Source organism: Prosopis cineraria, unplaced genomic scaffold (genome assembly GCF_029017545.1).
Source record: "Prosopis cineraria cultivar Desert tree isolate PC_DT_omini unplaced genomic scaffold, ASM2901754v1 PC11, whole genome shotgun sequence".
Classification (NCBI taxonomy): Eukaryota; Viridiplantae; Streptophyta; class Magnoliopsida; order Fabales; family Fabaceae; genus Prosopis; species Prosopis cineraria.
The window spans coordinates 36,662,618-36,676,560 of NW_026555342.1; the positions used below are offsets into that span (position 1 = coordinate 36,662,618).

The 13,943-nt window shown below is 36.1% G+C and overlaps 1 protein-coding gene across 13 annotated transcripts in view; it reads left to right on the forward strand.

Moving 5' to 3' along the window:
• Positions 1–502: 502 nt before the first annotated feature.
• The window catches only part of LOC129285811 (sphingosine kinase 1-like), a 35,580-nt gene continuing 22,139 nt past the window's right edge, over positions 503–13,943 (forward strand). For 4 of the 13 annotated variants that reach the window (XR_008587320.1, XR_008587321.1, XR_008587319.1 and 1 more), the window contains exons 1-7: positions 504–916; positions 2,390–2,512; positions 2,635–2,735; positions 3,526–3,598; positions 5,709–5,795; positions 5,899–5,976; positions 6,102–6,172. Coding sequence is in view for 9 of the 13 variants with exons in the window: in XM_054921724.1 (XP_054777699.1) it covers positions 535–916; positions 2,390–2,512; positions 2,635–2,735; positions 3,526–3,598; positions 5,709–5,795; positions 5,899–5,976; positions 6,102–6,172 (915 nt within the window). In the remaining 4 variants the exon portion in view is untranslated. Of the gene's footprint in view, positions 917–1,828; positions 1,864–1,909; positions 2,307–2,389; positions 2,513–2,634; positions 2,736–3,522; positions 3,599–3,920; positions 4,039–5,708; positions 5,796–5,898; positions 5,977–6,101; positions 6,173–13,943 lie in introns of those variants that run through there. The other 9 variants (XR_008587318.1, XM_054921723.1, XM_054921726.1 and 6 more) reach the window with 8 other exon arrangements.

Genomic DNA, 13,943 nt, shown 5'->3' on the forward strand with positions numbered 1-13,943 from the left:
AAAATTTAAATATTTACAAATGTTTATTAAATTTTATTTTAATAAGACTTCATGATAGTGAACACTCTTAAAAAAGGATTTCAGGATGCTCAAGGCTCTTGCAAAAAGAATTCAAGAGCAAATTAGTACTAAAAACATGATTAGAGTTCTATCTATCACTGAGTATGAATTATACACACATATTACATTAGTAGAAAATGATAAAAGTAATGGGTGATTAAGAGAATGGATTTTTTGGCTCCTAGAAAAAAGTAGTTCAAAAAAATAATCTCATTAATTATTATAGATATCCAATGTTTTTAAAAAATATTTAAATAAAAATAAGGGAGGATTATATTAAAATTCTTTAAAAAAAAATTAATTACTATAAAATTATGATATGAAAAAATTAATTATTAATTTTAATTCAGTTGTTAATGAGTTTTATAGTAAATAATTTTTTTTTATAAGACTTGGGTGTAATGCTGCATTATGTTTGTATGTACTGTATACCGATGATTGTAAGGGGCGGGGTTTTCCATTAAAAAAACTTGGATGTCCTCGACTTTTTTTTGGGTCCGTAATTTCCCACCAACTTTTCCGGCTCGGGATGCAGGAATGGAGCAGTCCGATAACACTCCCCCCATAATATCCGAGCGGCTCATCGTCGACGGCACGGAGACGCCGGTGGCGCTGCTAGCCGACGGCAGACTGCGGTGGTCCAATGGAGTTCGGCGGTGTTTACATGTTGACAAAGAGGTTCTCGGGTTCGTCACTGATGGTGTCAGCATCAAGATCAAAACCATCCTGGAGGCTGTTGATGGCTGCTGTCATGGAAGCAGAAAACTGGTTAGAAAGGATATCGTGTTTCAACCCTTGTCTGAGGAATCCCAAAGGCTTTGGTCCCAAAAGCTTCGTGAATACCTTGATTCGCTTGGTAAACATTTCATCGTTTTCGTTGTCTTTGTTTATTTCGAGAAAATATAACTTTTTTCCTGAAAGGTGCATTCCTCGATCATTTGGTCCTCAGTTTTACAACTATAGTGTGATTTAATTTCATGAAGTTTTAGGTTCGACAATTTGAGCATGTAAATTTGTTTTGGGTTTTACTGACGGGAACTCAGAAGCCGCGCTCTTTTGGGGCCACAAAAATATATTATCTCTTATAAATTTTATCAAAGTCTGGACCAACTGGTGGTGGTATGAATTACGTTTCTGTTTATTTGCCTCCATTTTCATGGGACCCAAGGAATGTAGAGTATCATTAGATGTGTTGTAGTGATCACAGCATGGCTACTCTTACTCTCAAGTTCAGACTTTTCCCAGGTTTGCAAATTAAATGTAACTTGTATAAGTTGAACAGTTATTGATTCAGTTGACAGCACTGGGATTTCAAATTCAGCTTTTAAATGTAGTGCCTGAAGATATGTTAAGCTATTGAATTTCATCTTTAAAAAGCTTTATTTTTGTTTGTTTGAGATCATTTTTTTGGTATTGATGCTAAGGTAGTATAAGATTCTTAAGCAAGTATTCAAAGTCTCACATCTGGTATGAGATGGTTTCTTAAGTGAGTTGGTTCTCTTTCAATCTTCTTCTTCCCCCGGGCCAACTTTCAATCCTCTCTCTCAACTTTTAGTTTTTGTGGGAGGGTTCTCCATCTCCATCTCCATCTCCATCTTGCTTGGATGCTCATCAATTCACATCAAAGTACCGCCCCGGCCCCCAAAAAAAAAAAAAAAATTCAATTCTTATATATTTTAGTGGTTGACAACTTTTAAAGGCCTACCTAGTTTTGACTAGCAAGAAAATTGAGTGAAGTGTCTTATACATGAGTGAAGTGTATTTTCAGGATTCCTGGAGGGCAGCCAACTGATGGAAACCAAGGTAGTGGGAACGTGTAACAAGCCCCACATTTAGCATGGGATTCTCTATATAATATTTGAGTGATGGTTTTTCTACCTCAATGACTAGCATTTAGGGGAGGTTTTCTCATCTCACTTGGGTGCCCATCAGTCCTCAACTACAACTCAATTGTCTTCGTATGGAGCAGCATTTTTATTATTCTTTTCCCTACTTTGGAGTATTACTTTCTATTTAGCTGACTCTGAAATTTTGCATAAAGTAAATCTGAGTTTCTCCTTTTTTTCTCACTTTTATATCCCTTTATTTGCTCAATTAATTCTGAATCTTATTGCTAGTTGATACCATTGGCACAAAGGGAGCAAGCTTGTAAAATTAGTTGTCACTGTAAACACAGACTCTTTGGCAAAATGCATTTCATTCTGCCTTCTTGTTAACAGACCAATGATCTGCAGTCCTTTTCATTTGTAGGTTGACCTTATTGCAGGCTTCCTTGTAGATTGCTTCCATGTCTGAAATATATAGCTAAATTTAATTCTTTTCACAACAGGTCGTCCTAAAAGACTTTTTATTTTTCTTAATCCATTTGGTGGGAAGAAAACTGCCCCCATGGTCTTCAATGATCATGTAAAACCTCTTCTTGAAGATGCGGAAATCCAAATCACAGTCCAAGGTTCTGATTCTTCTGCAAAGTTTTATAATGTCTTTCCCTTCCTCTAGTTTATTTGTCAAGTATTAAACTTTTCCTTTTGATGTTTTATTTATTTATCTATTTCTGTACTGTATATCCCTCAGAAACCAAACATCAGTTCCATGCAAAGGAAGTTGCTCATGCTCTAGATATTCCTAAGTATGATGGGATCATATGTGTTAGCGGTGATGGAATTTTGGTTGAGGTAGTTTCCTATCTTTTAATTTTGATATTTGTTGCAATAAGTGCCCCATGATTATTTGATTTGTGGATGACTCTAACAATGTTGACCCTTATTCTATTCCATAATGGTTATGGAGCAAGATATGTGTCAGGGAAATAACTTGTCAGTTTCAACTAATAGAAAACTGCTATTTAAATTTCTATAATGGTCTGCATCTTCTGCAAAAGGGCTTGGGGAAAGTGCATTGCTTTTGTTTTTGTTTTTGGGACAATGAAATGAAAAAAGATTGAGATGTGCTTAATTTTAGTCATCATGAAACTCATTAAAATGTTGATTACATAAGTAAACTTTTTTATTTTTTTGACCAGATCATTTATGTAACTGTAAGCATTATACTAATGAAAGCTTTTCATCCCTATATTTGATGAGCTAAAAGTGTAGATGTTACTAATACATGTTTGAAAAATTCAATGTATTTATGCCAATTAAGCATTGGTATCCTAACCTATTCTCGTGGATTAATTGAGATCATTGTCAATACCATAATTCAGTTCTTAGTGAACTACTTGTTAAGCTGGCAGTTCTGTTTTGCCGTCATGTCTACTGGATTTGCTAGCTTATCAGTACGATGAATAGCATGGTCACATTGTAGTTCATGCTCATATTAAAGTTACAAAAGAACATAAAAGCATCATTTGGTTTTCCTCAATTATAAACCATGTACCCTGAAGTGCTCTTGCATTGACTGACTGAATGCATTTCTATTGGTGTTTTTCCTCCCCAAGCTTACAAGAACCTTGCATTTTAGTAGGTTATAAATGGACTACTTGAAAGAGATGATTGGGAAACTGCCGTAAAGATACCTATTGGTGTAGTTCCTGCAGGTTTGTTTCTCATTTGATTTCTTGTTAGTTACAATTATTTAACCAGACTTTAAATTAAATTTAGTCAGAATTTACTCATTCGTTTTTCTTGTTACTAATTGTTTGTCTTCTTTGCTTCATAATGGCACTATATGTCCACTCCAGTGGAGAGGTTCTGCAATTAAGAAGTTGGGGGCTTATTTAGTAGAATATGCCATTATTTTTAATCTTATTTCTAGAATAATTTCTCTTTTGGTCTTTCTGGATGAAGCACCAAAATAAGGAATTGCATTTGGCATGCTTGCACTTTCCCTATATTCACGGGTTGAAGAATACATACCAGGGTTACTGCTGTTGAAGGATAATGCAACATAAGCGGGAGGTGAACTGCAGTTGCTCACACAAAGTCTTAAACAACATTGGATGGATATTGGATATTGATTTGGAGAATATAAGCCTAGGTAACAGGACTAAAACAACTTTGCAAGTCTGAATGTATGAGTGCTAGTTAAAATATATATATAAAAAAAAAAGTAGCTAGAAACAGATTCAGATAAAACCAACAAATTTTCAATTACAAAAAAAGTGAATGCAGAAAATATAGTTGAAATTGAGGTGGGATGTAAACTATATGTCCAGTCCTGTAAATATATTCTAATTACTGTATATGTTAATTATTATGCTAACTAGGTAGATTGATTCTAATGGCTGAAAATCATCTGTAACCTAGTGTCCTTATATAATGTGAGGGGGACCTGCTTTGAGGGCATTGAATTCTGTTTGACATGTTCAAGGCAGAGTAATGAGGTTTGTTTAGGGTTTTGGACTGCAAGGATCTAGGGAGGATATATTAGGAGATTCTAGAAGAACAATTCTTGGAAAAAAAGGGGTTGAGAACAGATGGGGAGATTTGCAAAATTTTTCGGGTTAGTGTTCCTTTCCTCTGATATTGCTACTACAATTACTATTAGGAAACAAAAGTTTCTGATATTAGAGTTGTAAGTGAGATGGAGGTAGTTAGACAGTTATTAACTAACTCTATGACTAAGTCTACAAATAGAGTTGGCACCCAAGGAGGTTGTTGATGATTGTTAGTTGGTACCCAAGGAGTTTGTTGATGATTGTTAGTTGGTACCCTAGCATGATATGGAGGAACGTGCAAGGAACCAGGTGGCACAGTGAGTGGGTCACAAAATGGAGTAGTCGAAGTTGACAGAGAGGATGGCGGGAATGCAAGAAAATCTCTGGGCTCTGTTGGTGTGGATGATTGACTTCATGAGAATTTGAGAGCTTGTTAGTAGATCAGATACAAGAGGCAAGCTTTAGATCACATCACTTGAGTTAGAATTGAGACTGCTCGGTGCGGACTTTTTTCCATGATTCCATTTAGATGATGTCTTTGTTTGGCTAGCATGGGGAAAAACTTAACATTTGGTTAAAGTCAAACATGTTGGTAGGCATGCACCTGGATGAGAAAGGCCTATGAAAGATCTCAATTCTGTCGTCAAACCTAGGTTTGGTATAGAGAAGCTATTAAAAGATTTGGGCCGATTCATGAAGACCCAATGGAGGATTTAATGCATTTGAGGCAAGTGGATCCAGTGGCTGACTATCAAGATGAGTTTTATGACATTATGTTTCTTTTTTCATGAAAAATACAATAAAAATAATGAGTTCCCTCAAAGGAGGAAAGAACAAGTTCATTTGATTGAAGTAGATGAGAGGTATTGACGAAATGACAAAACATATGCAGGCAATAGTTGAGGTGCACAATAAGCCACAAATTTCTCTCAATGCCAATCAAGAAGTTGAGGGTGATGGGATAGCTATGAGGTTTCAGGGACAAATGGAAAGAAAAACTATCGACATCCTAATAGATAGTGGTAGTACCCATGACTTTAGGTGTTCAATTGGTCAAGAACCCTGAGAATAAGTCTATAAATAGAGTTTGTTGATGACTGTTAATAGATAATTCAGTTGCTCTCTCTCGCTCTCTCTATACGTCTCTCTGTGTGTTATTTCATACCAATTCCCTTCATAATACAAACTAGTTCAAGTCTCTCTTCTGATAAGTTTTTTTTCTTATTACTTTTTTTTTTTGGGTTCTCAAGATGAGTCATTCTTTGTGAAGGTACGGGTAATGGTGTGGCAAAATCTCTTCTTGATTCTGTTGGTGATCCTTGCACAGCTGTTAATGCTGCTCTTGCCATTATACGAGGTTGCTGATCATTTCCTTGTTGCAAATATGTTGTATCCTTACCAAATTTTTCTCTCTCTTGTTTCACGTCAGTAAAAACTATTTGCATATCAAATATCTGTAGGCCATAAACGATCACTAGATGTGGCTACAATCACCCAAGGGGGAACCAGATTTTTTAGTGTTTTGATGCTTGCCTGGGGTAAATAGCATCACCATATATTTCTAAATACTTATTTATGATGGATTCATATGGCAAATCTCTTGTTTTGACCATGTTACCTTGGCATTTTATTGTATCTTCTGAATGTATTATCCTATTTTCAGGGCTGGTGGCAGATGTTGATATTGAATCTGAAAAATATCGGTGGATGGGTAGTGCTCGTTTTGATTTTTATGTTAGTAAGCTCTTATAATTTTGCCATGCCATGTTTAATCATAATGCTTTTTTTGTTTAAATATCTGAGTTTTTTTTTGTCGGAGACAATAGTATTGATGTGTTTGATCTCTTGGTATCTTGGTCTTACAAAAGAGTTCTTTGACTAACTATTCACCACCATAAAAAATAAGAGGTTGGAATATGTAAATAATAAACTAGCTCATGTCTTGAATAAAAAAGGTAAAGTATACCTTTTATTCCTTAAATGGTTTGTTTCATCCTGTTGTTTTTGTTTTTTCCTTCCCTTCTTTAATTTAATTTTGTCCTATATTTTTTTTCAAGTTTCAGTGTTTCTAATGGCTAATTCTACCTAGTTGAGTGGCTAAAACTATTGATATAACAACAAGCCTTTATCCCACCAGGTGGGGTCGGCTACATGGATTGCAAGACACCATTGTGCTCTATCATTTATCAAGCTTTTAGGAATATTATTAATTAAGAGATTGTGTTCAACAACTTCCAAAAGTGTTCTCTTAGGCCTTCCTCTACCTCTCTTAACAGGGCTTAAAGTTATATGTTCCACTCTTCTCACTGGTGCCTCCCGCGGTTTTCTTTGTACATGTCCAAACAATCTCAAACGATTTTCTACCATTTTTTCCTCAATAGGTGCTACCCTCACTTTTTCGCTTACGTGCTTATTTCAAATTTTATCTTTACGTATATGTCTGCACATCCATCGTAACATTCTCATCTTTGCTACTCCAACTTTATGCTCTTGCTGTCCTGTTAGAGCCCAACATTAACTACTATATAACATAGCCGGTCTGATAGCAGTATGATAAAACTTTCTTTTAAGTTTATTAGGTACCTTACGGTCGCAAATAACTCCTTTAGCTTTTCTCTAATTAAATCACCCAGCTTGAATCCTATGTGAAATATCCCCACTGATTATTGATGTTCTAGAATAATCTTATGCAGCAAACATATGTCAACCAAAGATTTTCGCCCCTCCATAACCACCTCATCCTTATTATTTTTCTTCTTCCCTTTACTGGTTTCAAATTAGCTCTCATTCTGCTTGTTCCCCCAAGATATTGACTTCGAATGGTGACAAGATTTTCTCAAGTAACATCTTCCACATTTACTCATTTGCACTTGATAACTTGGCTCTTATACTAGTTGGCATGAACACAATCTACTATTCTGAGATCTTCAGGTCTGATTACATGAGACATAGCTAGCCTAGCTTGCCTCAGAAGTACCTTGCCACTTACTCAGACTGGGTTCATTACAGAATGGCACCTCCACTATCTGACATATATGGTAATACTCCACCTAAGCTAACACATCAAGCTGTTCATATCCTAAATAACACATAATAATGAAACACCAATATTAACAAAATGACACCCGAAATAGCAGCATGACTAGAACACAGAGAACACAAAAAAACTGGTGAATGGCAATCTTGATGCATCAACTGTTCCTCCTTCTGAGAAAATTCTTGTTCTCAAGGAGTTGGAGTTGGCACGTAAGTCTCAAATTGAGGGATATTTACTTTGAATGGGTGACCAAATCTTCCCAAGTAGCATCTTCAACATTTGTCTCTTCCTACTCTGTAATCTGGTTTTGGTACTGGTTGATGCAAGGGTTAGAACACAATTAACTATTCTCTGAGTTCTTCAATTCTGGTAACAAAATATAAAATAACTACTCTAGTATGTCTTGATGACGCCTTGTTATGTACATGTACAGACCAGGTGCTTATACTATCTGAGATGTATGGCAACTGGTAATACTCTACCTCAGTTGACACATTAATCAGCTCATATCCTAAATGACACAGGATAATAAAACATTAACATACCACAACAAAATGATACCCCAAATATAGCATGACTAAGATAGAAATATGTAAATGGCAATTCTCATGCACCAACTATTCCCTCCTATGAGAAACTCTTTATCATCAAGGAGTTGGAGCTAGTGCATGAGTGTCAAACTTAGCATGCTAACTTTGAATGGTAGCCATAGCTTCCCAAGTAGCATTGTCTAAGTCGCTACTTTCCACTTGATAAGTAATGATAATTGTAATCCTAGTTTGTGTGAAAGCCTGAGCACAATTCACCGTCCTCTAAGTACATCAAGTTTAATTACAAAAATGAGACTTAGCTTGCTTAATATGCCTCGAGAACAACCTATGATGTAGACAAGGTTTGCTACAAAATAATGTCTCCATTACCTGACATGTATGATAATACTCCCCCTAAGCTAATGAATCAATCTATTCATATTATAAAGGAAAAACGTACCTTTTGGTCCTTGCACTTTGCTAGTGTTTTACTTAGGTCCCCGCACTTTTTTTTTTGGTATTTTGGGTTCTTATATTTTCATTTTCTGGTGTTTTACATTCATCCAAGGTCCCTACACTTTCTTCATTTTGTTTATTTAGGGACCTATAACACTAGAAAATGAAAGTGTAGGGACTCAGAACACCGAAAAAAAGTGCAGGGACCTATAGCAAAACACGAGCAAAGTGCAAGGACTAAAAGGTATGTTTTTCCTATTATAAATTACACTGGATAACAAAACACTGACATATCATAACAAAACAACACCCAAAATGCTGCATGACTAAAGCACAAAGAAAACAAATAGAAACACATAAAAGGCAATTCTCATGCATCAACTTGGGTCAATGATAAACTGTTGAAAGTGGGCCAACTTAACCAGCCTTAATTGGTTTTACTGTTAGCATATTTATTTTCTTCAAGATATTTTACAGATCTGTAGGGATTTTTAGAATCAGAATATTTGTTATCATCTTTATCAGTTATTAGGGCAGATTTAGTGCAGTTCTATCGTATTGCCTCCTCTCTATATGTACGCTTCAGACTTTCGAATAAAGACAAACTTTTTGCATTGCAAACTCGTGGTATTAGAGCAGCGCCTTCGATGTTCTATGAGGAAGTGCTAACTGGTCCCAGAGCCTTTGCCAAAGATGGAGAAACTTCCCTAAACTCCTTAGTGCAAGGTGGAGGCTTAAATGGGATTGCAAATTCAGGAGGGACTAGTGCATGTTCTTTTGGGAATTCGCAAACGGACTTCTCCTCTCAACTTATCATCACCAATCGACTCAACAGCAATAATTACTCACAATGGTCTAGAAATGTGTTGATGTTTGTGTGAGGTTGCAACAAGGAGCGTTACTTGACTGGACATTCGAAGGCGCTAGAGTTTGGTGATCCCAAATATGAAGTGTGGTGTGCAGAAAACAATTTGGTCATGACTTGGTTAGTTCACTCTATGAGCACTGAAATCAACGAGAACTACCTTCTTGCTAACATTGCTCAGGAAACTTCAAAATCTGCACGGTGTACCTACTCTATTCAAGAAAATACAGCAGTTATCTTTCACACAAAATGGGGTCTTCGAACTCTAACTCAGGGGGAGAAATCATTTACACTGTATTACAACTCCTTGATGCGGCTTTGGTAGCATATAGACCTATATGAAGTTCATCAGTGATTGTGTCATGTTGATGAGGTGTATTACAAAAGGGTTGTTGAACGTGAGAGATGTTATGAATTCATTGGGAGCCTTCAGTTCTTCATTAATAGCCACCTTCCATTTAGGATTAACAATGGCTTCCTCGAAAGTCTTTGGTATATCTTCACTATCCACAGCAGCAACAAAGTTCTTAAATTGAGTATTAAGTTTGTTATAAGAAACACACCTGCTAATGGGGTGTCTATTACAACTTCTCTTACCTTTTCTAAGAGCAATTGGCCATGGAAGGTCTTCAGGATTATCCTCAGATTGAGAATCATGACTTTGCCTTGGAACGTTAATGGGGTCTTCATTATTTGTGTGCTGTTCAAATTGATCTATTCTTGACTCATCTAAGTATGGCTCGGAATTGGGCTCAGTATGGGGAGGTTGAATTGTAGGTTTAGGGATAGGTAGTTCAAGATCAGGAATGGGTGGTTTAGGTTCAAAGATGGGTATAGAACTAGAGTCAATGGAGAACAGGTCTAGTGATGTGTGAGGACCCACATTAGGGTTGCCAGTCTGGTTATCTTCGGGATGACCATTATTGGTCACATAGATTAGCCATTCACCATTACTCTCCCCCTGAATGGATAATTTCAAGAAGAAGAAAGGAAGAGATTCAACAAAAGTGACATTAGTAGTGTCACAGAACTTGCGCATGTCAGGAGAATAACACTGATACCCCTTTTTGGTAGATGAATACCCTAAAAAAATGCATTTGATGGACCGAGAGTCAAATTTGTTGCCTGCATCAAGAATAATGAAAGCAGTGCACCCAAATATCTTTTTAGGAAGGGAGTTAATTAAATGAGAGTGAGGATAGGATGTCAAGAATAAGTCAAGAGGTGTTTGGAAGTTGAGAACCTTAGAGGGCATGCGGTTAATAAGGTAAGCAGCCGTAAGGACTGCATCTGCCCAAAATTTGTGTGGAACATTATTACCCAGTAAGAGAGCCCTAGCAACTTCAAGGAGGTGTCTGTTTTTTCTAGGGTTTTAAAAACCGGACCGGACCGGCCGGTTTGACCGGTTCAACTGTGAATGGGTCACTGGTCCGGTCCGGTTGATGCAGATGAACCGTGTGGTCAACGAACCGGTGAAGAACCGGCCAACCGGTCAACAAACCGGAAAAATTGGAAAAATCGAGCGGTTGACTGGTTCGAATGGTTCAATGTTCAAGTGACTGGATCTGAAAAAAGAAAAGAAAGGAATCTGATGGGAGAGGCTACAGAAAAGGCGAAGATGGAAAGAAATGAAAGATATTCATTAAAATCCAAGAAAAGAATGTATTTTACAATAAACCACTACCTTAAATGCATTTTTCCAGCAACAAAACTACCTAATTGGCCATAAAATCATTTGTTGCTATGAAGAAGATATACTGCACTTCAGAAACAGTCACGGCGGCAGAGGAAAATGGAGAAAAGGAGGATTGAAGGTGATGACTGGAGTTAGGGTATTAGGCTTGCGATAAAAAATTCTCTCTCCACGTGAACCATCCATTATTATATTATAATGTTATATTAATAATTTTTAATAATATTATTATTATTTATATTAAAAAGCAGTAAAAGGTGTACAGAGGAGCGGCGGAAGAATTTGAAATGAGAGGGGGAGTATAAATATTTATTTATTTTTTTGTTAATGCAAAAATTTTGATAAAAAATTCACATTAATACAATTAAATATTGTTTTTTGGGTAGTAAAAATCATATTAAATGTTATTTTTTTTAAAAATGAAGTGAATGAAATAGATTATATTACAATATTAATCTTATAAAATATTAAAATATAAATCTATAGATAACTTAGACATTTTCTTTAATTTAAATATTAGTTTTTATAATTTTGGATGAATTTTTTGTGATATATATGTATATATATTATCTATAAATATTAAATTAATTATATTTGGTTCGACATGGTCAGACCATTAACCCTTAAACCAGTACCTCGTCCGGTTCAATGACCGATTCGGTTTTTAAAACCTTAGTTTTTTCTCTCAGCCACTTCATTTTGTTGAGAGGAATGCACACAAGAAGTTTGGTGGTGAATGCCATGTTCAATGAGGAAGGTTTGAGGAGTAGAATTGAGGTATTCGTTTCCGTTATCACTATGAAGAACTTTTATAGAAGTCTGAAATTGAGTTCACATAAAAGTATGAAAATTTTTAAAAATAGTGCAAACTTCAAATTTATCTTTCATCAAAAAAATCCATGTTAACCATTTATGGTCATCAATAAACAAAACAAACCACCTAGCCTTAGCATGAGTTTCGATCCGTGAAGGATAGAGACGCACGTTGAGACACCTTGCGTTTGAAGAACAAAAATGCACAGAGTTGTGCACTTCTCATGATGAAGTCGCATAGGCGACAGGAGTTTAGGTATAGGCTGACTGCAGCTCTGATACCATGTTTGTTTCTGTGATGAATTGTGTTTGTTTATTCAGAGGGAAGCTTAATTTATAAAGTACACGAGATATGATAATAATATCATATTAGGAAAAAATAAAATCTAATCATTAAAAATATGCTGAAAGGATAATAACAATAAAGATAATGATATTAAATTTAGGGTTAAGTTGATCAATGGGCCTAGGACCCATCAACCCACTTTCAACAAAAATACTTCGTGACAATGGAAATGAGTATTTGAACACAAATTTTTGAACCTTTCTTACTAAAAAAGCGATACACCATCAAACTTCTTGTGTGCATACACCCTAACAAAATGGAGTGGTTGAGAGGAAAAATAGACATCTCTTAGAGGTGGCTAGATCTTTGCTATTAGGTGGCAATGTACCCAATAAGTTTTGGGGAGATGTTGTTCTTATTGTTGCTTATCTCATCAATCATATGCCATAAAAAATTCTCAAGTTCAAAGCTCCTCTCCAAAGTTTCTTAGAGTCTTATCCTCACTCATATCTTATTAATTCTCTTCCAAAAAGGGTTTTTGGGTGCATAGCTTTTGTGTTTACTGAAGAGGGTGGGAAACTTGATCCTAGATTTATTAAATGCCTCTTCTTGGGTTGCTCCTCAACGAAAAAGGGGTACAAATGTTACTCTCTTGAAACATGTAAGTTCTATGTCATTATGAATGTTAAATTTGTTGAAAAACTACCATTCTATGCCAAATCACCCATTCAAGAGGAGAATGATAGTGAATGGTTAATTTGTGCCATTACAGAGAATGATCACTTAAGTAACCAATCCACTATCATCACTAATACTGAACAGCCAAATTCTGCACCTAATCGTGATCTCATAGCACCTAATCTTGACCTTACTACACCCACTTCTGAAGTTGAAACCCCTTTTGATTACCATACTAGTTAAGAACAGCCTTCTACTGACTCTTATGAATCTCTGGTTGACCCTATTATGGATGAAACAAGGGAAACCAGCCTGGGCAGCTCATACACAATGAAGGTTCCATTGATGTGCCAAGGCAAAGTCATGATTCACAGTGACCTATTGCTTTTAGAAAAGGCAAGAGAAGTTGCACTCGACACCCCATTGCAAGGTATGTCTCTTATGATAAGCTTAACGCTCAGCTTAAGACCTTTGTTGCTACTCTTGATAGTGATGAAATACCTAGAACTTTTGAAGAAGCTAAATCTGATTTGAAATGGAAATTGGCCATTCAAGAAGAATTGAGGGCCTTGGACAAAAACCAAACTTGGGAAACTATTGATATGCCAAGTGGTAAATTAGTTGTAGGCAGTAAATGGGTCTTTACTAATAAATACAACTTGGATCGGAGTCTAAATAAATATAAAGTATGGCTAGTTGCTAAAGGTTTTACCCAAACCTATGGCATTGACTATCAAGAGACATTTGGTCCCATGGCTAAATTTAATACTATTAATGATTTGTTATCTCTGGCTGCAAATTTAAATTGGCCACTACATCAACTTGATGTGAAAAATGTCTTCCTAAATGGAGACTTGGAAGAGGAAGTGTACATGGAGATACCCTTGGGTTTTAGAGGACCCAAGAATGCAAACAAAATCTGCAAGCTCTAGAAGTCCCTGTATGGAATAAAGCAATCACCAAGAGCTCGGTTTGAAGAATTCACATGTGCTGTCAAAGGATTTGGTTATAAAGAGGTCTGGTCAAGAGACTGCTGTACTAATTGTCTATTTAGATGATATTGTGCTGACAGGTAATGACACTGAAGAAATTGATTAATTGAAGAAGAAACTTGCTGCCCAATTCAAGATTAAAGATCTCGTCTATC